We start from the raw sequence: 25,111 nt of genomic DNA on the forward strand, positions 1-25,111 counted from the left end.
CTCGTAATTCCTGGGGCCTTCACGCACTGACAGGGCTTGACTTGATCAGCCAGCTAGGGAGAAAGAAATAAACAGAAGGCAGAGGAGTCACCAAGAGATCAGAAGACCAGCACGATGCCTTATAGGCCGTTCAGCTGTGAAGAGTCACCAAGACAGGGCAGGTGATGCTAACCTGAGTTAGTCCATTAGCTGCGGCTAGGCTGGGCCATGAGAGGAGAGACAGGCAGTAAATCTGCAGCTGTCAGACCATAAGGAGGACACGGAGGTTTCGAAACCAGCTCAGAGAACAGGGCTGGGTAAGATGCAACCTACCAAACACTGTGATCTGGCCGCTTTCTGTTTAGATCCTGCTGCCCATGCCGCCGAATTCTAAGTGGGGACTCAGGCAGCAGGATCCGATTTTAAATGATTCACGGCTCATGGTTACAGCAGGGGCAGGAGCCACGAGCCCTTTAAAAAGCTGTAGCCACGCTGGACAGCTGCCAGTAGTGGCAAAGCTGTGAGCTCTTTTCTGTGCTTTTAATTGAAAGCCTCAGCCACGGAGAACTCTGAGGGTGGGCTAGTCCACAACACCGCCCCTTCTGCCTCAGGCTCCGCCCCTTCTGTGAGTGGAGCTGGCCTATGACCCCATACCAAAATCCATTAAGTGGCCCCCTTCTGAAAATTATCGCCCAGCCCTGTCACAGAATCATAGAAAAGTCTGAGTGGAAGGGACCATGATAGGTCCAGTGTTTCGCAAACTTTTTTTATAATGTACCCCCTTTAAAAAAAAATGTGTAAGTACCCCCAGTACCTACAGTTTTCAGACACACACAATTTTTTTCTACCGTTGCAACACATTTGTTTAAACAACTGCATCGTAGCCGGGCGGGCGATGGCATTTTTGGGTGTAAAAGGTACAAAAAGAATAAAGCGCTGTCAAACTGAAAACTAAAATTCAGTTTTCTCCAAATTTCAGTTGTGTTGACGTGTCCCCCAGACATCTCTTGAGTACCTTTAAGGGGACTCGTACCACTGGTCGAGAAGCACTGATCTAGTCCACCCCTGCACCGAGACAGGACCAAGCATGTTTGTCTCACCTCTTGGCTCCTAGGACACGGCTTGAACTAACGCACTTGGAAAGACATTATCGTATATACGCCCAAAGTGCTTCGTCTCAGTGTATTACCATAAAATCTAACTGACCAAACTCTGACCTTTCATTTCCCTGTCACTTGGCCAGCCACAGCCTCACAAGCCTTCGGCATCGATCTCAAAGCCTTCGTCACGCTTTTACACACCTGTGCTGACACGCTTGTGAGCCAGGCACACTTGTGCGACACGTCCCAAAGCACTTGCTCCAGGGCATTACATCGCACTTGCCTGCCTTTGATGGACAGGGAAAGGGAGACCTGAAAGGCCTCTCCAAGGTCACCAGCGCGAGAGTGAGCGCAGAATTGCGGAGCAAGGGTCTAACACACAACTCTGTGCCTTAGTCACTAGGTGGCATTAGATTAGAACCCGGGAGTTCTTACACCCAACCCCCTGCCCCCTCCACTAGGCCATGCTGCTGGCCTCCCGCCTCTCCCCCAGGGCTTGGAGACAGACGGGAGGCTGGAGCCAGCCTGCGCAGAAGGGGCTGTAACGCTTACAGCTCGTTCATGACACTGCCCCTGCGCAGCCCCTCTCAGATCCACACTTGGAACCCACAAGAAACACCCCAAGAGCAGAGATGAAACCACCACTCACCTGCAGCCCAGCTTCCAGGAAGGGCAAAGCAAAAGCGGAGCTCGCGGATTCCAGCCCAGCCTGGCACCTGCTTCCTGAACTTTGGCCCCTTTCCTCCAAGATAGCAGGAGGCTGCTCTGGGCCTTTTGTGCCCACGACGGGGCAGAAAAGCAAACTCAGCTGTTGGTTCCATCTTGCGGGCAGAGCCCCGGCAGACAGTGGCAGGCGGGGGTATCGACTGACCCTCCAACCCAGGATATTCCCCCCACACCTGGATTCGCTTCCTAGTCATCCCCATCTCCCTGCACGATCCTTGTTTCTCATCCCGCCGGTCCGAGAAATTGTCAGAGCAGGTTGATCCCGACCTTGCCAAGGGCTTAGGTTACATCACAAGGCTTTGCCGCCACAGCTGGCTTGGCTTGGGTGTGTGGCAAAAGCGCCCCCTCCCCCCCGCCCCCCCGCTGGCACAGCTATTCTGGCAAAGCCGCCAGGGCAAATGGCAACTCTGCCGAAAAGCATCTGCTGGCTTTAAGCTCCCTGCGAGCTGTTCTCATCGCTCAGCCATCACCACCACTGCCCTGCCTCTGTCCTGCTCCTCATCCCCGCCCCCACTCCTATCCCCTGCTCTCCTCCATCTCCTCCCCCTTCCCTTCTCCTGCCCCTCCCCATTTCCACCTGCCCTGCCCATCCCCGTCCTCTCCCTCCCCCCGTCTGTCCCCCTCTTATGTGAGGGCTTTGCTGGAAACGCCCCCCCCCCCCAAGCCAGGGAGATCTCCCCTCCGGGAACAATTCAGCCCCCCCCATCTCGCTCCCTCCACTCCACAGTATTTCCTCCATTCCCCACAGTTGAAAATTGAGCTCCCCCATCCCCTCAGGTGACAGTCGGGCTCCCCCATACGCAGCTGCCTAGGTAGGCACCTCCGCAGCCAGAGCCTGCCCCTGGCGCCCACGTCCCCTCCCCGACTGCCTGTCCCAGGCGACCACCTGAACCTGCGTCCCCCATTCCCTCAGATCACAGCTCCCTCCCTGACCCTGCACCCCCCGACACCCCGCCCCCAGGCCAGACTCCTCTCTGGCACCCGCACCCCCTCCCCCAAACCCTCTGCTCCCCCTTCACCCAGGTCACAGCTCCCTCCCTGACCCTGCACCCCCCCCGACACCCCTCCCCCAGGCCAGACTCCTCTCTGGCACCCGCACCCCCTCCCCCAAACCTTCTGCTCCCCCTTCACCCAGGTCACAGCTCCCTCCCTGACCCTGCACCCCTCTAGAGCCCCTCCCCCAGGCCAGAGTCCTCTCCTGCGCCCATACCCCCTCCTGGACCCTGCACCCCTATCCACCGCCCCAGATCATACCCCCCCCTGCACCCAGGCTCCACCCCTAAGCTCCCTTCTGCACCCAACCACCCCATCCCAGACCCCAAAGCCCTCGGTAGAAATGTGGCCCTTGATCAGTTGCCAAAATGGCCCCCCCATTACAAATTATTGACCAAGCCTGATCCAAATGTTTTTTGAAACATTGTTTAATGAGAATGTAAATACAATTCTATACAATTGGGAGGGTTGGGGGGAGGGGGACGCAGCTGCTGGCTCCTCAGCTCTTGCTGCTCTCACTGGGTGTCTTCCTGCTGCAAGGGAAGCAGAATCCGTCACATTCATCCCTGGGGACTCAGGGGAACTGGCCCCCCCAGCATTTCCACCCTCCTCCCCCTGCTCTCTGGTCACCCCCCGTCAGGCCCGCAGGGTGAGCTCCTGACCCCCCCCCCCCAGAGCTCCTGACACCTCGGCCCCCTCCCGCCTCCTAGGACAGTTTCTGTGTTCAGAGCCTCCCCCACCCCCAGGGACGCTCGCAGGGGCAGGAGGGATTCTGCCAGCAGGGACGTGGGGTGGAGGCAGCCTGTGGAAAGGGGCGGGGGACTCCCTGAGGGGATGGGAAGGAGACCCTGGCCCTGCCCCACTCTCCTGATCTGCTCCGGCTGCTCACCATGTATTCCAGGAGCTGATGGGCCTGCCCATGCAGGGCGTGGGCCAGGACCAGCCCGGCCTGGCTGGGGCGCCGCAGGGGGGAGCGGGCAGCGAGCAGAGCCTTGTCCAAAAAGCAATTCTCCTGCTCTGGTGTAAAGAGCTGCCCAAAGACCTGGAATCAAGAGCACAGGAGGTTTCAGCTGACGGCCCAGAGCCCGGCCCCAACTCCTGGGGCTAAAACAGCTTCCTCCTCCCCCAAACTCCCTTCCAGACCCTGCACCCAGACGCTCTCCTCACCCGGCACCCCAACCCCTGCCCCAGGTCACAGCTTCCTCCTGCCCCCAAGACCCTCCTACCCCCACGAGGGCCCCAGCCAGCCCCACCCCCGAGCCCTGCCCTGCCCTGGCAGCGCGTCCTTACCTCTCCCACCCTCACGCTGTTGCTGTGAGCCAGGACCCATCTTTCTTTGTAGTAGTGTCTGCACCACAGGTCCTCTGCCTGGTGGATGTTGAGGCCTGCAAGAGACACAACAGGGTCATTCTGCTGGCAGGTCTGAGCCCTTCCCCTCCCACGGGTCCCTGCAGGCATCCCTGGGCAAATGGAGGGGCACAGGGGGCAGAAGGAGGGGAACACAGAGGGACGCATCCCCCCTTGGGCCAGTCTGGGGGAAAAGGGCTGGGTCCCCTCCCCCCGCCGCCGGCACCCTCAGGGTGTCCCTGGGGCCCAGGTCCCGGCTGGGTTCCTTACCCCTGTGGTGCAGGAGGAGTTGATACAGGCTGTGCACCCCCTCCCGGGCCAGCCGGCTGACGTCTTCGGATGGGTCCGAAATAAAAAGGCCCAGCTGGGCCACGTGGTGACCCATCCTCGGCCAGTCGGCGGAGTTCTGAGGGGAGAGAAGAGGGGGGGTCCCTCAGCATCCTGGGGCTGCACGTCCCATGCAAACGGCCGCCGAGGCGGGTCTGAGCTCAGGGGACGGACAGAGACACCTCCCGGGGCGGGGCGGGGCCGGCCTTGCGAGGAGACAACCCTGAGCAATGGCCCCGACTGAAGGGTCACTCCGGGGGTGGAACAAGGGGATCCACTGACGGCCACTCCCCAGTCTGGGGCCCAGTCCCTCAAGAGCCCCCCTGAAGGGCCCAGGGTCGCCCCTCCCCGGGGAAAGGAGAACGCGGCCCATTCCCGGCCCATTCCCGGCCCTGCCTCTGCCTCCCGGGGACGCTCCCAGCCCCGCGCCCTGCAGCCCCAGACCCCCCGGCTCCGAGGTCACTTACGTCAAACCCCGGGAGGGTGGTGGCAACTCCCAGCAGGGCTGTGGTGCTGCCAAGGGCCCTGGCTCGCTCCTGGGGCAGGCGGGACTCCAGCCACGGGCTCAGGTGCTGGGGGGGAAAGAGGCAGGTCAGGACCCGTAGGGAGGTGCCGGTTCTGGGCAGAGCCTGGGGCTCCTCTCGGACTGTGCCCCCCCCAGCCACTGACACTGCTCCTCTCTCGGCCCCCCCCCCGACGAAGCAGGGACAATGGCCCCGTCCCCCACGGGGCTCACCTCCATTATGAGCTGCAGCCGGGCGGTGTCTGGGGACTCGGCGAGGAGGCTCGCCAGTAGGGCCTGGAGGTCGTAGGGAAGGGCCCGGATGAACTGCTGCAAGACAAGGGGGAGCCCTGGGTCAGAGGGGGGTTGGGGAATCCAGGCCACCCGCTGGCTCCGGGGTGCAGCCTTGAGCAGGGTCTGAGCCGCCTCGCAGAGCAGGGAGGAGCCCAGGCTGGGCATGGAAGGGACGGGCCCCCCGGGAGAGCAACGGGAACCCTGGAGGGAAGGATCCAAACCTGCAGCTTCTTCCCTCCCTCTCCCCCCCCCCTCCTCTCTGGAGCTCCAGCCCAGCCCGGGAGCAGGGCCCGGAGGGACGTACCTGAGTGTGGATGGGCTCCTGCTGCCAGTCCCCAGACACTGTCTGTCCCACGGCCGCCGTCAGCAGGGGGCTCAGGAGCTGGGCCCGCAGGGGAGGCTGCAAGGTGCTGGCAGGAGAGAGGGGCAGAGACTGTTAATTCAGCAGCAGGAGACAGAGACTTTCCCACTCCCTGGCCAGGGGATCTGCTCTGGGGGGAGTCGGCGGGGGGGGGGGGGTCGGTACCTGAGGCTGCAGGCGGCGTTGAGGCAGTCGGCCAAGACCAGTGTGGGGGGCGAGTCCTCCATGATCTCCTGGGAGACCCAAGGGGAAAAAGGGGCGTGTAAGCTGGGGCCCCCAAGAGACGCTCACACGGCCAGCGCCCCCACCCAGCAGGATCCAACCCCACTGCCTCCCGCTGCCCTGTAGCCCCCCTGCCCGGCACAGGGCCCCTCCCAGCACCTCCCTCCCAAATTGGGACCAGCTCAGTCCTTGTCCCCAGGCCGTCTCCTGCCCCTCCCTGCCCTGGTGACCAGCCTCTGAACCTCCTCATCCCTGCTCCCCAGGCGCATCCCCAGCAGCCCGCTCGGCTCCCTTCCAGCCCCCCATGGCCCGGGGAGACCCCTCCCTGTCCCGAATCCCCCTTCCTGTCCGGCACCCCAGACCTGCCCCATTTCTGTGTCCCTCCCTCCTCCAGCATCCCCACCCACCCTCCCCATGTCCACCTCCAGCCCTCCTGGCTCCACCCATCCCGTTTCCAGCACCCCCACCCGCCGCCATGGCCCAGGCAGACCCCTGTCCACCCCACGTATCCCCTTCCCTCCTCCCGGCTGCCGCGACTCGCTTACAACGATCCTGGCCATCATGGTGTCCTTGCAGCAGCGCGGCGCCAGGGTGTCCTCGCCCCTTTGGAGGGCGGCGAGGCAGGCGGGGGTGACGGCCAGAAGGAACCGCTGCAGGGCGGCTGGGCTCTGCGCCCCAGAGAGAGTCTGTGAGCCTGGGGCCTGCCTGCCCCCCACGGACAGCTGCAGGGCTCAGGTCTCCCAGGAGTGGAGGTGGGAGCTGCTGGTTGTCCAAGCACCCACACTCCCCCCCAACTGCTGCCTCAGGCTTGTGGGGGCCCAGCTGGTGCATGACAAGAGCCCCCAGCTTGGGGGGCCCAGGCCATGCAGGAGAAGGGGCCCCAGGGGGATCCCCAGGGACAAGCCCCTCCCGGGGGGGGGGGGGACGTGCTGGGAAGGGGCCGGACAATCTCGGGTCCTGACAATCTCGGGTCCCCCCTGTGTGGAGAAGGTTCCTACCGTGACCCGGGTGTGGAGCTGCTCTTCGATGTCGTAGATGGCCCCTTCCTCCACCCGGGAGTCCACCCGCTCCTGGCAGAGCTCCGCCGAGGCGCAGGGGGGCTCTGTGCGGGAGGGAAGGGACCAGGGTGACTCCAGGGGCCAGCAGGGGTCATGCGCCCCCATGTCAGGGACCCAGGGCAGGTTGGGCCCCACACGCCCCTCGCAGGGACCCATCCCCCTGCCACCCTCACATCTGCCAACGCCCTCAGCAGAGCCCCCACCAGGAACAAGAGAGCCAAGCAGCCCCCCCCCATCCATTGCCCAGGGTGCGGGGCAGACACTGGGGCTGCCCCTCCCCCCCCCCCGGGTACTGGGTGAGCCCCTGGGCCCAGCGTGTTCACGGCCCCTCACCTGGGTCTGAGCGGCTGCAGGAGGTGGCCCGGCTGCAGCTGGAGGCCCAGGCGCTGCTGCTGACGGACCTGGACCCACAGCTGCAGGGGCTGGTGCGGGGAGCGACGGGCTGGGGGCTCCCGGAGACTGGCAGGTCCCCGGGGGCCGGGCAGGGCGATGCCCCCTGGTGGTAATGGGGGCTGGGCTCCCGGGGCAGGTGTTTCTCTCCACAGAGGAGGCCCCGGAGCCACCCTACCCGGCTCCCCCGCTGGGCTGGGTCCCGCCTGCCCAGCCGCCTCTGGAGCCAGGTCCGGGGGGGCCTGGCCGGTGGGCGAGTCGCCCCGAGCTGGTGGGATCCAGCTTCCCCGCCCGCGGGGACGGAGGAGCTGCTCCCCACCGGCCCTGGGGCCATCTTCAGGGCTTTCTTGAACCACAGCCGAAAACTTTTGGCCATGCTGCAAATGAGGGGAGCAAAGGGGAGCTTGGGGCGCAGCCTGCAGAGCGAAATCCAGGGGTTCCAGCTCCCCAGAGCGACTGCCCCCAGCCCCCAAATGGCCCCTTGCTTATCGGTTCGGTCTTGCACAGGCACTGCAAGGACCTGAGGGTATGTCTACACTACCCCGCTAGTTCGAACTAGGAGGGTAATGTAGGCATACCGCACTTGCAAATGAAGCCCGGGATTTGAATTTCCCGGGCTTCATTTGCATAAGCGGGGAGCCGCCATTTTTAAAACCCCGCTCGTTCGAACCCCGTGCAGCGCGGCTACACGGGGCACGAACTAGGTAGTTCGAACTAGGCTTCCTAGTTCAAACTACCGTTACTCCTCATTCCACGAGTCTCCTGCCCATCAACAGCCCCTTCTTGGCCAATCAGGGGAGAATCTAAGGTGTGGGGGGTGGAGCGTTCTCCCCAAAGACACCGGCATAGACTTGTTCCAGCCCCACCTCCCCAGTCCCCACAATGGGGGCTGCATCCCCCACCCCACGGCTCCTGCAAACCACCCCCCGTCCTTCAGCTAGTCTGTTGGGTCCCAAGCTGGGGGAGGCAGCAAGGGAAGGTCACAGAGGAGGCAAGAACAGAGCAGAAATGTGGGGGGATGGAGGAAAAGGGAAACCAACCAGGAGAAAGCCCCAGTGGCGCTAAGGACGCAGCCCAGGTGAGGAATCACCTTCTGGCCCTTGACCGAGGGCTGGGCCTGCCTGGAACCCAGCCGGCCCCGGGCGGGATCCAACCCCTGGGGGCTCTTACCTTCGTCACAAAGGTGTCGGGATGTGGAACTCACAGAACGCGAATGAACCGTGAGGAGGAGACGCACCAGAGCTAAAGCAACCGGGGGTCTCCAAAGTCCCCTGGGCCCGCCCCCCGCTTTTATCAGCCTGAGATGTGGGTCCCTCTGTGAGGTCACCACCTCCCCACCTGCCCTTTGCCTTATATGCTGAGGGCTGCCCAAAGCCCCTGTGAGGTCACCGCCCCCCCCCCCACCCTGCCAGGCAAATGTCCTGCCTCTGGCCACCCCCCTGGGAAGTTTGAGCCATTACTAGGGGTCCCTCCCCCTCCCTCATAGGCTGCTCCCTGCCCTACACTGCAGGCTTCTTGCACGAGAGCTGTTTCACGCCGGAGTTCTTGCGCAAAAGGTCTCGTGCAAGAGTGCCTCCACCCTGCCATAGGCTTTTGCACAAGAGCGTCCATGGCAGTGTGAACGCTCTCTTGTGCAAGAAAGCTCTGATGGTCATTTTAGCCATAAAAGTGTCTTGCTCAAGAAGCCCCTGGTGCCCGTCCACGCTGCCTTCTTGCACAACAGCTCTTGCACAAAGGGGGCTTAGTCATCGTGGGGAGAGGAATAACTCCTGTGCAAGGAGCCCTGTTCTCTGATGCTTTACTGCAAATTTACTTCTGCAAGAACACACGTAGAGTGTAGACGCGCCACAAGTTTTTTCGCAAGAACACGCAAAAACAAGCCATGTGGATGTTTTCTTTTTAGGCAAAAGCCCCTTTTTGCACAAGATCGGTCGGCCTTTTTGCAGGCATAGGGATCTTGTGGGAAAAGGGGGTTTTTTGCACAAAAAGTAAACATCCACACGGCTTGCTTTTGCGCACAAACCCCGAGCACAAAAACGGATCGGCAGAAAATATGCAAATGACATTGCGTGTCATAGAGTCCCTCGTTAGCATATTTGTTGCCAAAAAAACTCGTTGTGTAGACGTAGCCTAGGAGAGAAGCGATCTCAGACACAAAGCCCTTCAGTAAGAGGGCATAGCCCTGGGGCGTGGTAGGAGACGTACGGCAGACATGGGAGGTCACTCTCCTAGCTATTTGGCACGGAGGAGGCCTCAGCTGGAGCACTGTGTCCAGATCTCAGGGCCATGCTTTAGGAGAGAGAGTCCAGAGGGGAACTATGAAAAGGGATTAGGGACGTTAGATATTCACTGAGTAGTCAATTAACCTCATGATTTCTTATCGGTTACTTGACTTTTCGATAGTCCCCAGGGGCCAGCTGTCTCAGTCCTGGCTCGCGCTGGGTCCGGGACCTACCCCCTCTGCGGCTCTGCATTTACAGTGTGTTAGGAGCCAGGCAGGCAGGCAGCCTCGCTCAGTTCCAGTTTGCACCAGGTCCAGAAGCTCAGACCCAGCCCCCAGGCAAGGGCTGCTGCCAGCTTGTGCTGCTGCCTCTGATACAGAGGCAGCAGTACGGAGTGCCAGGAGGGAACTGGTCTAAAAAGCACCTCCCCTTGCGACCTGGCTGCCTGTCATCCCACGCTGCTGCCTCCGTTTTTGGCGAGAGAGAGCCGCCTGTCTTGAGACACCGGTGGGGAGTCGGATTTTCAAAAGGCAGGTCTCTGTCCTTTGTGAGCCTTCCAAAGCGCTTCGGTGGGGGGAGGGGGCAGGAAGGCGGACGACACTCAGGAATTGTAGCACCCAAATCCACGGAGTGTTTCGCCAGCACCTCCTGCAACAGAGCCCAATCCCTGACAGGCTTTTAGGCAAGATAGATCATTTGAAAAAATGACAGACACAGGGTTTTCCGTCACCGCTCTCCCTTTCTTTTATTTCCCTGGGCTAACTGGCTTGTTCCTCTTTGGCTAAGGATGGAAGGGTATGTCTACACTACAATGTTAGTTCGAACTAACGGACGTTAGTTCGAACTAACATTCATAGCCGCTACACTAGCGCTCCGCTAGTTCGAATTTGAATCGAACTAGCGGAGCGCTTAGTTCGAACTAGGAAAACCTCATTTTACGAGGCTTAAGCCTAGTTCGAACTTACTAGTTCGAATTAAGGGCTGTGTAGCCCCTTAATTCGAACGAGTGGGAGGCTAGCCCTCCCCAAGTTTCCCTGGTGGCCACTCTGGCCAACACCAGGGAAACTCTATGCCCCCCTCCCGGCCCCGGACCCCTTAAAGGGGCACGGGCTGGCTACGGTGCCCGTGCCAGGTGCAAGCCTGCTAGCACCCAGCCAGCAGACCCTGCACCTGGCACGGCACAGAGCCACCCACCCGATGTCCCCCAGCCCACCCCCTCTTCCCGGGACCAGGCTGGCGGCTCCCGGAAGCTTGCCCGGGACCGCAAGAGGCGGGTACATTCCTGGGCTAGTGCGGACATCGTGGACCTCGTCCACGATCTCCGCACTAGGCACAGGAAAGTGGCCGCCTAGGGCAGGAGAGCTGCCAGCCTGGCCACCCAGGAGCAGGTTTGCATGAAAATCAAGGGGGTCCACTGAGACCCCCGACCCTGAGCCCTGAGCTTACAATGGCCGTCCTGGGTCAGACCAAAGGTCCATCTAGCCCAGTAGCCTGTCTGCCGACAGCGGCCAACCCTAGGGACCGTGGAGGGGATGGACCAAAGACAGTGACCAAGCCATTTGTCTCGTGCCATCCCTCTCCAGCCTTGCACAAACTTTGGGCAGGGACACCACTCCTACCCCCTGGCTAAGACTACTCCATGGACCCAACCTCCATGACTTGATCTCCCTTCCCTTTAAACTCTGTTCTAGTTGTAGCCTTCACAGCCTCCTGCAGCAAGGAGTTCCACCGGTTAACTATTTGCTTTGTCAAGAAGAACAACTTTCTCTTACTAGTTTCAAGCCTGCTACCCAGTCCTTTCCTTTGGTGTCCTCTAGTCCTTCTTTATGGGAACTCATGAAGAACTTTTCTGAATGCACCCTCTCCACCCAACCCCTGCTTTTAGAGACCTCTAGCCTGTCCCCCCTCCGTCTCCTCTTTTCTAAGCTGAACAGTCCCAGTCTCTGTAGCCTCTCTTCATCTGGAACCTGTTCCCAACCCCTGATCATGTTAGTTGCCCTCCCCTCTCCCAGCCTTAATCTTCCCCTCTCCCACCTCCTTTTCCCAGTCTCCCCCAGTTTTGTTCAATAAAGACAGAGTCAATGTTGGAAGAAACGTTATCTTTATTTTGTACATCAAGAAGAAGGGGGGCTAGGGAAGGGTAAGTGGAAGGAGGTGAGGGAGGAATGGGGTACGAGCCCCCGATGGGGAGGACTGGGCTGGCTCTGCAGGCTTCTGGGGGTGGAAGCTCTCCTGCAGCCCCCCGATTGCCCCCTCTCCCCAGATGGCAGCCTGCGGCACTTGCAGCCGGGCTGATGGCCGAGTGGTGTGATGTGCCCAGTGTGGGTACTCCGGGCAATCCAAGCCAGGACTGGTTTTCAAGCGGGGCACCCCTTAGAACTGTCTGTCCGGGGTGGGGGTCGGGACCCTTTAAGCGCAGCCCTTGGCTAGCCTGAGACTGCATCTCCACGCTCTAAGTCCTCCTCTGATGCCCTGCTGGCACTGCTTCCGGCCATCCTTAAGCCCTGTTCAGAGTCCACTCAATGTGGACTTGCTAGTTCGAATTAGCAAAACTAGTTTTTAGTTCTAGACGCGTTAGTTCGAATTAGCTTAGTTCGAACTAGCGCTGTAGTGTAGACATACCCGAAGAGAGGAGTCAGCAGGGGTAGAATGAATTGTGTACCAGGTCCTGGAAACAAGAGCATCTCCTCCAGATCACCCATCCACACCTGAACTGTTTAAAAGCTTGGCTGCCAATAAAGACACCTTAGCTCAGCAAATGCCAAGCCAGGCACCTGTGTTTGGACACGAGGGGTGCACAGGGATGTGAGAACCAGGAAGGCTGATCTGTGAATTCACCCCCAACCGTCCCCGTACAAGACAGACGCTTGTGCCAACCAGCAGGGGTCACTGCTCCTCCGGTTTGGCTTGGACAAAGGTGCCCATCTGTTTGGTGTTGGCGTCTCGGAGCTGCGCCAGCTGCCTCTGGCCACGGCGGAGCAGATACTCGATGTGCATCACGTCGGCCCGGGGGATGCTGGCGTTCTTCCGGAACTCAGCCTGGATGCGAGGCAGGAATCCCGGCTTCTCCCGGCCGGTGCGCAGGAACTGCCTGTATAGGCTCAGGACGTGCTTCTGCAGCTTGCTATGCCGGGCCATGGTGCGCCTGGGGAGCCCTCCCAGGCCACGGGGGGCCAGCGCCACGAGGCAGGGGCTGGAAGTGAACAGAGGCGGAGATGTTAGAGCAGCATCTCATTCCCAGACGCGCCTGTGCAGGCATTTCCATGCACTTTTCACCCCCACCTGCTAGGGTTACCAGATGGTTTAAAAAAAATACCGAACAGCAGGGGCCGGGGGGGGGGGGGCGGGACTGGCTGGAAGAGAGGGGGTGGGGGGGAACCGGCCGCCGGGAAGCGGGGCTGGCTGGGAGGGGGCTGGAGGGAGCGGGGCTGGCCGGGGGCAACCAGCCGTCGGGAAGCGGGTCTAGTTGGGTTGAGGACCAAGAGGTGGGGGAACCGGCCGGCAGCGCTGCAGAGATGTACCAGAGCCTGGGTCGGATTCATCTTTGGTGGGCCCTGGCTCCTAGACCATAGACACACTCGTTCCCCCCGCCCTCCCGGAGGCCCTAGGGAAAATGGCACCCCGGCCCTGTGGACATGGTGCCCTCTCTGTTTCCCTTGGCCCCGTAGGCACTAAGGCTGTGTCCAGACTCCATGCCTCCGTCGACGGAGGCATGTAGATTAGCCACATCGGAAGAGGGAAATGAAGCCGCGATTAAAATAATCGCGGCTTCATTTAAATTTAAATGGCTGCCCCGATCTGCCGATCAGCTGTTTGTCGGCAGATCGGGAGAGTCTGGACGCGATGCCCCGACAAAGAAGCCTTTCTTCATCGACACAGGTAAACCTGGTTTCACGAGGCTTACCTGTGTCGATGAAGAAAGGCTTCTTTGTCGGGGCATCGCGTCCAGACTCCCCCGATCTGCCGACAAACAGCTGATCGGCAGATCGGGGCAGCCATTTAAATTTAAATGAAGCCGCGATTATTTTAATCGCGGCTTCATTTCCCTCTTCCGATGTGGCTAATCTACATGCCTCCGTCGACGGAGGCATGGAGTCTGGACACAGCCTAAGCTCCACTCCTGCCGCCCAACTCCTACAAGGCCCGACGGATTTCTCTGTGGCCCCCGACCCAAAAAAGGATCCCCCCAGCCCTGTGTTAGGGGATACAAGGGAGTCTGGCTGGGATGTAAGTGCAAATAACTCTGCTCTTAGCAGCTCTGAACTGATGGGCTCTGCCCTGTGCCCCAACCAAGAACCCTAACATAAGAACGGCAGTACTGGGTAGCCTGTCTGCTGACAGTGGCCAGCACCAGGTGCCCCAAAGAGGGTTGACCAAAGACAATGATCAAGCGATTTGTCTCCTGCCATCCTTCTCCAGCCTTCCACAAACAGAGGCCAGGGACACTATTTCTATCTCCTGGCTAATGGCCTTTTATGGACCTAACCTCCGTGAAATTATCTAGCTTCTCTTTAAATCCTGTTATAGTCCTAGCCTTCACAGTCTCCTCTGGCAAGGAGTTCCACAGGTTGACTACACCCTGTGTGAAGAAGAACTTTCTTTTATTAGTTTTAAACCTGCTACCCATTAACTTCATTTGGTGTCCTCTAGTTCTTCTATTATGGGAACTAATAAATCACTTTTCTTTATTCACCCTCTCCACACCACTCATGTTTTTATAGACCTCTATCATATCCCCCCTCAATCTCCTCTTTTCTAAACTGAAAAGTCCCATCGCTTTAACCTCTCCTCATATGGGACTCGTTCCAAACCCCTAATCATGTTAGTTGCCCTTTTCTGAACCCTTTCCAAGGCCAAAATATCTGTTTTGAGGTGAGGAGACCACAGCTGTACACAGTATTCAAGATGTTGGTGTCCCATAGTTTTATACAGGGGCACCCTGAGTTACCAAACCACATGACACTGCCCATTAAAAACCCACCAGGACTTACCCAGCGTTTATATGCAGAGGTCCCGCACCAGCAGCGATCTGCACTGGACAGGAAACCATCCGCCCAGCACGCGCGGGAAATCACAGGAACCCAGCCTGGACGGTCCGATGCCCCAGCCCTGACAGAAGAAAATCAAGGTGTGCTTGAAGTGCCACGCCCACCATCCCTTGGTCCTCTGGGGCATTCGGCACATCCTGCTGGGTGAAAGGGCCGGTCACAGCTCCAGGGTCTGTCACACTTCAGGGCCTTTGGCAGCTCCTATTCACCGGGGTCAGGCAGATAATCGCCCCGAGCTTTCCCAGCACTTTTCAGCATCAGCTCTCAAAGGGGGGCAGCGTGACCCCCATGGGAGCAGGGGAATGTCAAAGAAGGAATGGGGTGGGGCAGGGGAGGCAGCCAATGGCTTCTCCTAATGCAGTGGTCCCCAACCATTTGAGGTTGCCGGGCGCCAAGGGGTGTGGCTGTTTGCCCGCAGGGCGCCCTGGAGCGGAGCCCCCCATTGCGCACCCGGGGGCGGGGCCCCCCCATAGACACATTCCCAGGGCCGCCCCCCCCCCCACAAGTACCGCATGCCCAGGGCCGGGCCTCCCCCCAAGCACCGCGCGCCCGGGACCGGCGCTCTCCCCCCAAGCACCGCGTGCCCGGGGCCGGCGCACCCTACAAGCGCCACGCGCCCGGGGCCGGCACTAGCGCTGGCACTCTCCCCCCCCCAAGCACCGCGCGCCCGGGGCCGGTACTCTCCAAGCGCTGTGCGCCCAGGGCTGGCGCACCCTGCAAGTGCCGCACGCCCGGAGCCTGCGCTCCCCCCATGTGCCACGTGGCCATAGCGCGGGCAGCCAATCTGCGGCGCCCCCGGGGCCGGCGCTCACCGTGCACCATGCGCCCGGGGCCAGCTCCGGCACCGCACATGCGCCACGTGCCCGGGGCCAGGCCAGCCCTGAGCACTTGGCGGGCGCATACAAATGCGGGCACCGTGTTGGGGACCACTGTCCTAATGTTAGCAGTGGGGACACCAAGTTCGGAAGTGAATGGTTAACCAGTAAGCCGGTTATGGTTAACCAGAGGGGGCTGGAGCAGCCCTCCACCAGCCATAGGCAGAGGGCACTCTGGCACGCCACGGGTAGGGTTGCTCAGCAGTCACAGCAGTGTGCCAAAGGGGTAGGTGTGTGGGCTGCTCCAAGCCCATCTTTAACACGTCCTACGTGTCCCATTTAATCGGTTAACTGGTTCAACATATTGTTTAACTGGTTAGCTAATTAAATGAGATTTTACATCCCTGGCACCAAGGTGGCTAAAAGTAGGGTTGAATTGGGACTAGAAATTCCAGGATTTTGACTTTTTTTTCCTGATCACACACAGTTCTGCAAATAAATTCACGTTTTGTTTAGATTTTGACTTTTTTTAAATGTAGTACGGTGGATTACGGAAGATAAACTTTAAAGAGACCAAACAAAGAGTCATTTCAGGAATGGAAAACTACATTTTAATGTTCTGAAATGGTGGAGTTTTCCCCTTCCAAACAAAAGGTCACTAAAATCAGCGTTTTCCAATGGAAAAACATCCCCTCAGAAAACTTCCTTCCAGCTCTAGTTAAAACGGACGTATTTTGAAGTGTATAATCAACCTCTGGAACTCACTGCAAAAGGATATTAATGATGGTGAAGGAAAGGGGAGGGAATCATAGAATCATAGAGCTGGAAGAGACCTCAGAAGGTCATCAAATCCAGCCCCCTGCTCTAGGCAGGACCAATCCCAACTAAATCAACCCGGCCAGGGCTTTGTCAAGCTGAGACTTAAACACCCGCTGTGTACAGCCTGTCTGATCCCTTCTGGGGAAGCATGGGTGGGAAGAAAGAATTAGACAGGGTTAGACAAACCCGTAGGTCTTGGTTGACTTCGTCCTGCTTCAGGGCAGGGCGCTAAACTTGGGGACTACTCTAGTCAGACCAACATTTCAATCAATCTTGTCAAGAAACAGGCAAAAAAAAAACCCCAACCCAAACCAGGGAGAAACACGTTCCTTGGTTTGTAAACACAGACACAGAGAACAGCTCCTTCCGTTAGGGGGGGTGGGAATAAAGAAAATAATCCCTCGCCCCCTCCCCTTCCTATTTGGTCCTAAAGGATGAAGATTTGTGCAGGCTGCGGGGGCAGGACTGATACTCAGGGAACGGGAGCATGGGGGAGAAGGGGGCAGCTTGCTTACAATCCAGGGGCAACCCCGTGTCTCGGGGCTGGCCCAGCACAGGCAGGATTTCTGCAGCGCAGGGGGACACGAGGTGAAACAAGCAGCGACTCGGCCGATTGGGGCTTGTTATTGTAGGGTCGCATTGAAGCAGACACTGGCACCAGCGTCGCCTCCAAGAGCGAGGGGAGTGCGCGGCCTGGTAACCCCGGACGGACCCGGACCTGGACCCCCCTGCGCTGGGGGGCCAGGAGTCACCGCCCCCCGCCCCTCACCTCCGCCTCCTGCCTGCTCGCAGCTCCCGGGCCCGCGGCAGCAGCTGTGCCAGCCGGCTCCGAATGTTGAAACACCAGCAACATTAGCCCTCGCTTCCCATTGGCTGGAGGGCCCCAGGGGCGGGCGCAGGAAAGGGGAAGCTCCGCCCTTCGAGGGCCACGTGGGCCGGCAGTGGAAGTTGCAAGTCAGCTGGAGGAGAGAGGGGCCCGGCCCGGCCTGCGCACGTGGCTTTCACCGCAGCGCTCACCTGCCCTCACGCCCCACGCTCCTGCTTTTCCCGCCCTGCGTTGTTCGACCCAACCCTCACCCAGGCATCCACCCAGTTCACCCCGATTCTCACCCCTTTTTAAACTTGTTCCTAAGAAACCCCGATCGGTTCCTGGGAAATTCCCAACAACTCTTATCAGTGGTGCCTGTTACATACCAGCTGGGTTTTCCCTGTGATATTTACATACCCCCTGCCTCCTTTTTTCGCCCCTCCCATTTTTTCCTCCCCTGTTCATTTTGGTTCTGGACATACAACACTCCAGTCGTCTGAAGAAGTGGGCTATGCCCAGGATAGCTCATGATCCCATGACACGGTTTGTTAATCTTTAAGGTGACTGACTATATGTTGTGTTTTAAGTTTTTCCTCTTACAGACTCACTCAGCTACCCCTCTGAAACTCGTGGGCTCTGTCTACACTGCAGGCTTCTTGCACAAGAACTGTTTTGCAGAAGAGTTCTTGTGCAAAAGGTCTTCCATACGAGCGCGTCCACACTGCCATGTGCTTTTGCAGAAGAGATGTGCTTTTGCACAAGAGCATCCATGGCAGTGTCGACACTCTCTTGCACAAGAAAGCTCTGATGGCCATTTTAGCCGTAGGGGTTTTTTGCACAAGAAATTCATGTTGCCTGTCTACACTGCCGCCTTCTGGAAGAGCTCTTGTGCAAGAGGGCTTATTCCTCGTGGGGAGAGGAATAACTCTTCCGGAAGAAGCCCTGTTTGCTGATGCTGTACTGTAATACTTGTGCAAAAACACGCACGCAGTGTAGACACTCTGCAAGTTTTTGCGCAAGAACAGCTGTTCTTGTGCAAAAAGCCTGCAGTGTAGACATAGCCTTAGAGGGGCAACCCCAACAGTCATTACTAACAAGGAGTCCTGTGGCACCTTGAAGATTTATTTGGGCATCAGCTGTTGCGGAGGAAAAGCAGGTCCAAGTGTTTTTTACCCCTGGAAGCGGATGCCCAAATACACGTGTTAGTCTTTAAGGTGCCCCAGGGTGCCTCTGTTTAAACAAGTGGAAGAGAAGGGCCTGTGTGCACCTCATAGGATGCCAGGCTAGACTGAAGATCACAATGGCCCTCTCTGGCCTGGAAGTTAATGAATGGTTACATCTGGCCAGGCTGCCTCTCTTTATGCTTGCATTAACTAACTGGGTTATTTGCAGGTGTTGTACTCAGTCCAGCTGTGTCGGAGCGCCTGCTGCTGGAGGAGAACGCAAAAGTTCTGTTACCTGGTTTGTAAGTCTGGAGCCTTCTCTACTGCATGAGGTACAAGCCACCTGGCTCTTCGCTAAAGTTGCAGAGCCGAGTCACTATTGCTGGATGTGGTCTCCGTGCCCAGAGTCCCCAGAGACCACAAACCAGATAAGATTCGAAATCGCCCAAGCAGATTTTTTGCGTAACAACATGCAATAATAGTTGCCAGCGAACAGACTCAGCGCTGCGCCGCTACACTTTATGGAAGCCGTGGCAATGTCCTAACACCCACTGAGCACCATCCAGTGCCCCCACACAGTCAGCTGGTGAACACCATTTGAGGTGAACTTTTATACATTCCTGACGTATCAGGTTGCTACCCCCTGTTACCTGGTTACCGTCCCTTACCTTGCAGAAGGGGGCTTACTTCCTAGTCTTCATACTGTCAACTTACTATCTGTTATGCTGTCAACTTTGACCTGGTCCTGAACATAGGTCGGTATGTACTTTATTTGTGGGAGGTAAATGGTACCAAGATGTTCCTTAGGACAATCCACAGAACTACAGACCGGTCAGCCTTACCTCACTCCCCGGAAAAATCATGGAGGGGATCCTCAAGGAATCCATTTTGAAGCACTTAGAATAAGGAAAGGGATCAGGAGCAGTCAGCATGGATTCACCAAGGGCAAGTCATGCTTGACCAACCTGATTGCTTTCTATGACGAGGTAACTGGCTCTGTGGACATGGGGAATTCAGTGGATGTGATATACCTGGACTTATTCTTGCCAGCAAGTTAAGGAAGTATGGATTGGATTAATGGACTGTAAGATGGATAGAAATCGGGCTAGACTGTTGGGCTCAATGGGTAGTGATCAACAGCTCGATGTCGGACTGGCGGTCAGTTTCAAGCAGAGTACCTCAAAGACCGGTTCTACGGTCGGTTTTGTTCAACATCTTTATTAATGACTGGATGAGGGGATGGATTGCACCCTCAGCAAGTTTGCCTATGTCACTAAGCTAGGGGGAAAGGTAGATACATTGGACGGTAGGGTATATGGTGCAGAGTGTCCAAGACATATTGGAGGATTGGGCCAAAAGAAATCTGATGAGGTTCAACAAGGACAAGTGCAGAGTCCTGCACTTGAATGGAAGAATCCCAAGAATTGTTATAGGCTGGGACCGACTGGCTAAGTAGCAGTTCTGCAGAAAAGGACCTGGGGGTTACAGTGGATGAGAAGCTGGATATGAGTCAACAGTGTGCCCTTGTAGCCAAGAAGGCTAATGGCATATTAGGGTGCATTAGGAGGAACATTGCCAGCAGATCTAGGGAAGTGATTATTCCCCTTTATTGGGATGTGGTGAGGCCACGTCTGGAGTATTGTGTCCAGTTCTGGGCCCCCCACTACAGGAAGGATGTGGACGCATTGGAGAGGGTCCAGTGGAGGGCAACAAAAATTATTAGGAGGCTGGAGCACATGACTTAGGAGAGGCTGAGGGAGTTGGGCTTGTTTAGTCTGCAGAAGAATGACGGGGGATTTGATAGCAGCCTTTAACTATCTGAAGGGAGGTTCCAAAGAGGATGGAGAGAGGCTGTTCACAGTGGTGACGATGGCAGAACGAGGAGTGATGGTCTCAAGGTGCAGTGGGGGAGGTGTAGGTTGGATATTAGGAAAAACTCTTTCCCTAAGAGAATGGGGAAGCACTGGAATGGGCTAACTAGGGAGATGGTGGAATCTCCATCCCTAGAGGTTTTTAAGTCCTGATTTGACACAGACCTGGTTGGGATGTGTGACGGCGCGTTGGGGGTCCCCTGTCTCCTGCACCCCGAAATGGCACAAACAGACCGCACCAGCCGGTGGAATAGAGGAAGTTTATTGCCTCTCCAGGATACAGCACAGCACAGATGTAATCTGATCACAGAGCTAGGCTAGGATGCCTCAGGCCCCCTTGAGTTGGGGGGAGACTGGGCCCCTAAACTCCAGCTCCTCTCCCTAGGCTGTCTCCTCCATCCTCACAGACAGCCAGCCACCAACTCTCTGACTTCCAGCCCTGCCCCCCAGCCAGGGCAGCATTCCACCTTCCTTTGTTCCTCCCTATGGGGGGTGTCTGGTCACTGGTTTGCATAGTGACTCATCCTTTTTTGCTGGGTCATGGCCCCCACGACAGCCAGTGGGGGTTACCCCAGAGCCAGCAGCATAGAAACCAGCCAGGTACCCCCACTACGTCACAGTTCTCCCCCCTCCGAGAGCGAACTGAGCAGGGTCACTCTGCTCGTGACCTAGGGAAGTTCGGGTCCTCTGCGTGGGAACCCGCCCTGGGGACATGGGTGCTCCCCTTGACTTGGGCCTGATGAGGCCCCACATGAGCTGGCTTCCCTCTGTCCACTTGCCGCCCCGCTCCAGGGCGACTGGCACCGGCCTGTCCTCGGGGGTCACACCCACCCTTCCGCTGGCCTTGATCTCTGGCCGGGGTCTCTCGGGCCGGGGCCATGAGCCCAGCGAGCCTTCTCTGGACCGCCAGGGCGGCTTCCATCCCCGATGCTCCATCCAGGGAGGTCTTCCCCTCCCATAACTCTCTCAGCAAGCCCAGAGGGTCCTCTATCTGGGGTAGAGACCCCCAAGCCGCTTTCCTCCTGTCTTGGGCCTTCCCGCCCCTCTGGCAGGAGTCACAGGACCGGCAGTACCGCTGCACGGCTGTAAAGATTCCCGGCCAATAGAAGTGCTGGAGCAGCCTCAGCTGGGTGCTCCGGATCCCCCGGTGGCCCCCAACGGGGACATTGTGGGCCAAATACAGCAGCTTAAGGCGATACTTTCGGGGGACGACCAGCTGCCGCTGGACCCTCTATGCCCTCACCTTCCTGGGGGGAAGCCATTCACGGAACAGGAGCCCACGCTCCCGCAGGAATCTCTCCTGGCCACCTCTCCCCCGGGGCTGAGCTGCACGGAGGCCAGCCTGGTCCCTCAGCCTCTGCAAGGAGGGGTCTGCCTGCACCTCAGCCTGGAATTCAGCTGCTGAGGCAGGGATCGGGACCTGTTCCCCACCTCTGCCTAGGTCCGGAGTCCCTGCCTGGCTGGACCCCGTGTCCACTGGAATGGGACCCTGAGGCTGCTGCCAGGAGTCCTTCCCTGGACCCACGTTGTCAGCCCCCCGCTGGCTCTGGGTGGTGACTAGAGCCCGCTGGGATTCATGGGGCCACTCCTCTAGGTCATTCCCCATCAGCACCTCGGTGGGCAAGTGCGGGTGCACCCCCACTTCCTTGAGGCCCTCCTTGGCCCCCCATTTCAGATGCACCCTGGCTACAGGCACCTTAAACGGGGACCCGTCTATGCCCTTCAGGGTCAGCTGGGTGTGGGGTAGTATCCGCTCTGGGGCCACTATGTCGGATCGGGCCAGAGTCACCTCCGCCCCCGTGTCCCAGAAGCCCGTCACCTTCCTACCATCCACCTCCAGGGGTATGAGGCACTCGCTCCGCAGGGGCCGTCCTGCCCCCACACGGTAGACAGAGAAATCCGCCTCCTGAGAATCAGACCTCCCAGGGGAGGTGCACTGAGCATCCTTCCCCTCTCTCTGAGCTGAGGCTTGCTTGCCAGCCCCTGCCTCTGGGGCAGCCTGCCCTTCCTCCCGCCCCAGCCAGTTAACCCTGGAAAGTCCCCGGTCCTGGGACCTGGTGCACTGAGCCCTCTTGTGGCCTTTTTGCCCACAGCGCTGGCAAGTTAGGCTTTGGGCTGTCTCTGTCCAGGGCCTGGCTGGTTCTCTGGGGTATCGATGACTGGTCCTGGTCCCTGGGGCTCGCCTCGGAGGTGTCTCTCTCCGTTGCTCAGCCAAGATCCGGTCTCTGCGCGGTTCCCTCTCTCTCCGGGACTCCGGTTCACACCCGGACCGGCTCTCCGTGAACTCATCCGCCAGCCTCCCGGCCTCCTGGGGGTTCTCTGGTCTCCGGTCCTTGAGCCACAGCCTCAGTTTGGGTGGGCACGCTTCATAGAACTGCTCCATCATGACCAGCTTGAGCAGCTCCTCTGCGGTCTGGGCTCCGACTCCAGACACCCACTTGCGGCAGTATTGCGCCAGGCGGGAGGCCAGGTCCACATAGGTCTCCCGTGGCCCTTTCTGTACCCCCCGGAACTTCTTCCTGTACATCTCGGGGGTCAGCCCGAACTTGTGCAGCAGGGCCTCCTTGACTCGGTTGTAATCCCCTGGCTGTAGGTCCTCCAGCTGGCTGAGCACTCCGGCCGCCTCCTGGTTCAGTGCGGGGATGAGCTCCTGCAGCCAGTCAGCTGGGGGAACCCGTTGCAGTCCACAGGCCCTCTCAAAGGAGCTGAGGAACCCATCTATGTCGCCCATGTCCTTCAGTTGGGCCACCACGAGCCTCTCCAAGCGTCTGGCAGTCCTGGGACCCTGGGGCCCATCCGCACTTGGCGCAGCCGGTGCCCCGCCGGTTCTCCGCTCTGCCATGGCCAGCTCATACTGCCGCTGCCTCTCTCGATCTTGGCGCTCCTTCTCTCGATCTTGGCGCTCCCTCTCTCGGTCCTGGCGGTCTTTCTCTCGGTCCTCTACTTCCAATTCCCTGATCCGCAGCTGGATCTCCAGGCGCCGCAGCTCCGCTGGGCTGGCCCCTGCCCTAGATGGGCTACGGCTTGCAGGCCTCCCGGGAGACGCTGTCTCATCTCTCCGTTGGGTTCCAGCGTTCCTCCCCCTCTCTGAGCCTGACACACTCTCAGGGGGGGGTCTGGCTGCTTCCCCTGGGGACAAGATCCTGGCCCTGTGGCTGGTCATTATCTTCCAGCTGGGCAATCAGCTGGGCCTTGGTTGCTTTCTGCACAGGCAAGCCCCTCTCTCTGCACAGCCCCACCAGCTCTGCCTTCAAGAGTCGGGCGTAGGCCATCTGCCCGCTGGGCCCCTCGGTGCAGACTCACCAGTCTAGTGCTGCAGCGCCCCACGATTCCCAGGAACCGCTTCGCTCTGTCTCCAGCACGCCTGGCTCCAGGGCTCTTGCTTCTACTGCGCCTTGTCGCTTGCCGCTGGAAGCTCCATCCACGGGGTGCAGTGCATCCCACTTCTGACACCAGTGTGACGGCGCGTTGGGGGTCCCCTGTCTCCTGCACCCCGAAATGGCACAAACAGACCGCACCAGCCGGTGGAATAGAGGAAGTTTATTGCCTCTCCAGGATACAGCACAGCACAGATGTAATCTGATCACAGAGCTAGGCTAGGATGCCTCAGGCCCCCTTGAGTTGGGGGGAGACTGGGCCCCTAAACTCCAGCTCCTCTCCCTAGGCTGTCTCCTCCATCCTCACAGACAGCCAGCCACCAACTCTCTGACTTCCAGCCCTGCCCCCCAGCCAGGGCAGCATTCCACCTTCCTTTGTTCCTCCCTATGGGGGGTGTCTGGTCACTGGTTTGCATAGTGACTCATCCTGTTTTGCTGGGTCATGGCCCCCACGACAGCCAGTGGGGGTTACCCCAGAGCCAGCAGCATAGAAACCAGCCAGGTACCCCCACTACGTCACAGGATGATTGAGTTGGGATTGGTCCTGCTTTTGGGCAGGGGGCTGCACTCGATGACTCCTGAGGTCTCTTCCAGCCCTGGGATTCTATGATTCTAAGGCAAGGGACTTCTTTTATTTGAGAGCCCCAATTCCTTCAACAGCAGTATAGGTCTAATCCATGGAGCTCCTGAAGAGCAGCTCTGCATCCCTTTCTATGGCAGCCCAACTGTCCTTGGAACTGGTCAGACCAGTGTGACATCCCCCTGTGTAGGCATAATGAGCTAACGTGTCCTTCACTCCCATGCACCAACTTTGCCACTTATCAACTATGTTTTTAATTTGTTCGAAGGGAAAGCTGAATGAAGCCAAAATTAATGAGTGTTTTAACTTGTAACAAAATACAGGACTGTGTAGCACTTTAAAGACTAACAAGATGATTTATTAGATGATGAGCTTTCGTGGGCCAGACCCACTTCCTCAGATCCACTATTTGATCTGAGGAAGTGGGTCTGGCCCACGAAAGCTCATCATCTAATAAACCATCTTGTTAGTCTTTAAAGTGCTACATAGTCCTGTATTTCATTTCAGCTACACCAGACTAACACGGCTACATTTCTATCACTGTTCTAACTTGTGTTTCTGTTCCCAGGAAATGTTGAAACGGTAGATTCCTAGGGACTGTCAAGTAGAAAGATTGACCCAAATTAGTTACTTGTTTACTTTCTTTGGCTCCACTGGAATCTTACAACAGGGATTAACTAGCTCCATTCATATCTATAATTAACACAAACAAAATCTATGTTTAGTGACAGGTAAGGTTTCCTGAGCACATGTCTAACAATCCAGACATTTAAAATCAGAAGTTAGTGGAAGGAGGCTGAAAAAGGTGAGGCTTTCGAGAGAAAAATTGCCCGAGAAAGGGTTATTTTGAACTCCAATTTACTCTGTATCAACCCATTTTTCCATTAAACCAACCTAAAGTACTATAAATAGGACTCAAAGTTTATGTCCTATGTTTTAGTTTTTGTCATAAACACCACAAGAAAAAAATATAAAGCAAATGGGAAAAAAGGGAGGATGCGAGTTATGAAAAAGCAAACAGTTGATAGGAGAAGCTAAAATTGGGGGAAAAAAAATCTATAACCAGTAACATAAAGGATAATTAGGAAATGTTTAAATATATCGGGAAC

The 25,111-nt window shown here is 58.0% G+C and overlaps 1 protein-coding gene across 1 annotated transcript in view; it reads right to left on the reverse strand.

Moving 5' to 3' along the window:
- Positions 1-586: 586 nt before the first annotated feature.
- Positions 587-25,111, reverse strand: part of LOC149523270 (uncharacterized) — a 378,475-nt gene continuing 353,950 nt past the window's right edge. The window contains exons 7-10 of the mRNA XM_089770415.1: positions 5,573-5,701; positions 5,209-5,304; positions 4,940-5,044; positions 587-619 (exon numbers count right to left, since the gene is read on the reverse strand). Of these exons, the coding sequence (XP_089626541.1) occupies positions 587-619; positions 4,940-5,044; positions 5,209-5,304; positions 5,573-5,701 (363 nt within the window). The remainder of the gene's footprint in view (positions 620-4,939; positions 5,045-5,208; positions 5,305-5,572; positions 5,702-25,111) is intronic.

This window comes from Pelodiscus sinensis, chromosome 18, assembly GCF_052426305.1.
Source record: "Pelodiscus sinensis isolate ZL-2025 chromosome 18, ASM5242630v1, whole genome shotgun sequence".
Lineage (NCBI taxonomy): Eukaryota > Metazoa > Chordata > Testudines > Trionychidae > Pelodiscus > Pelodiscus sinensis.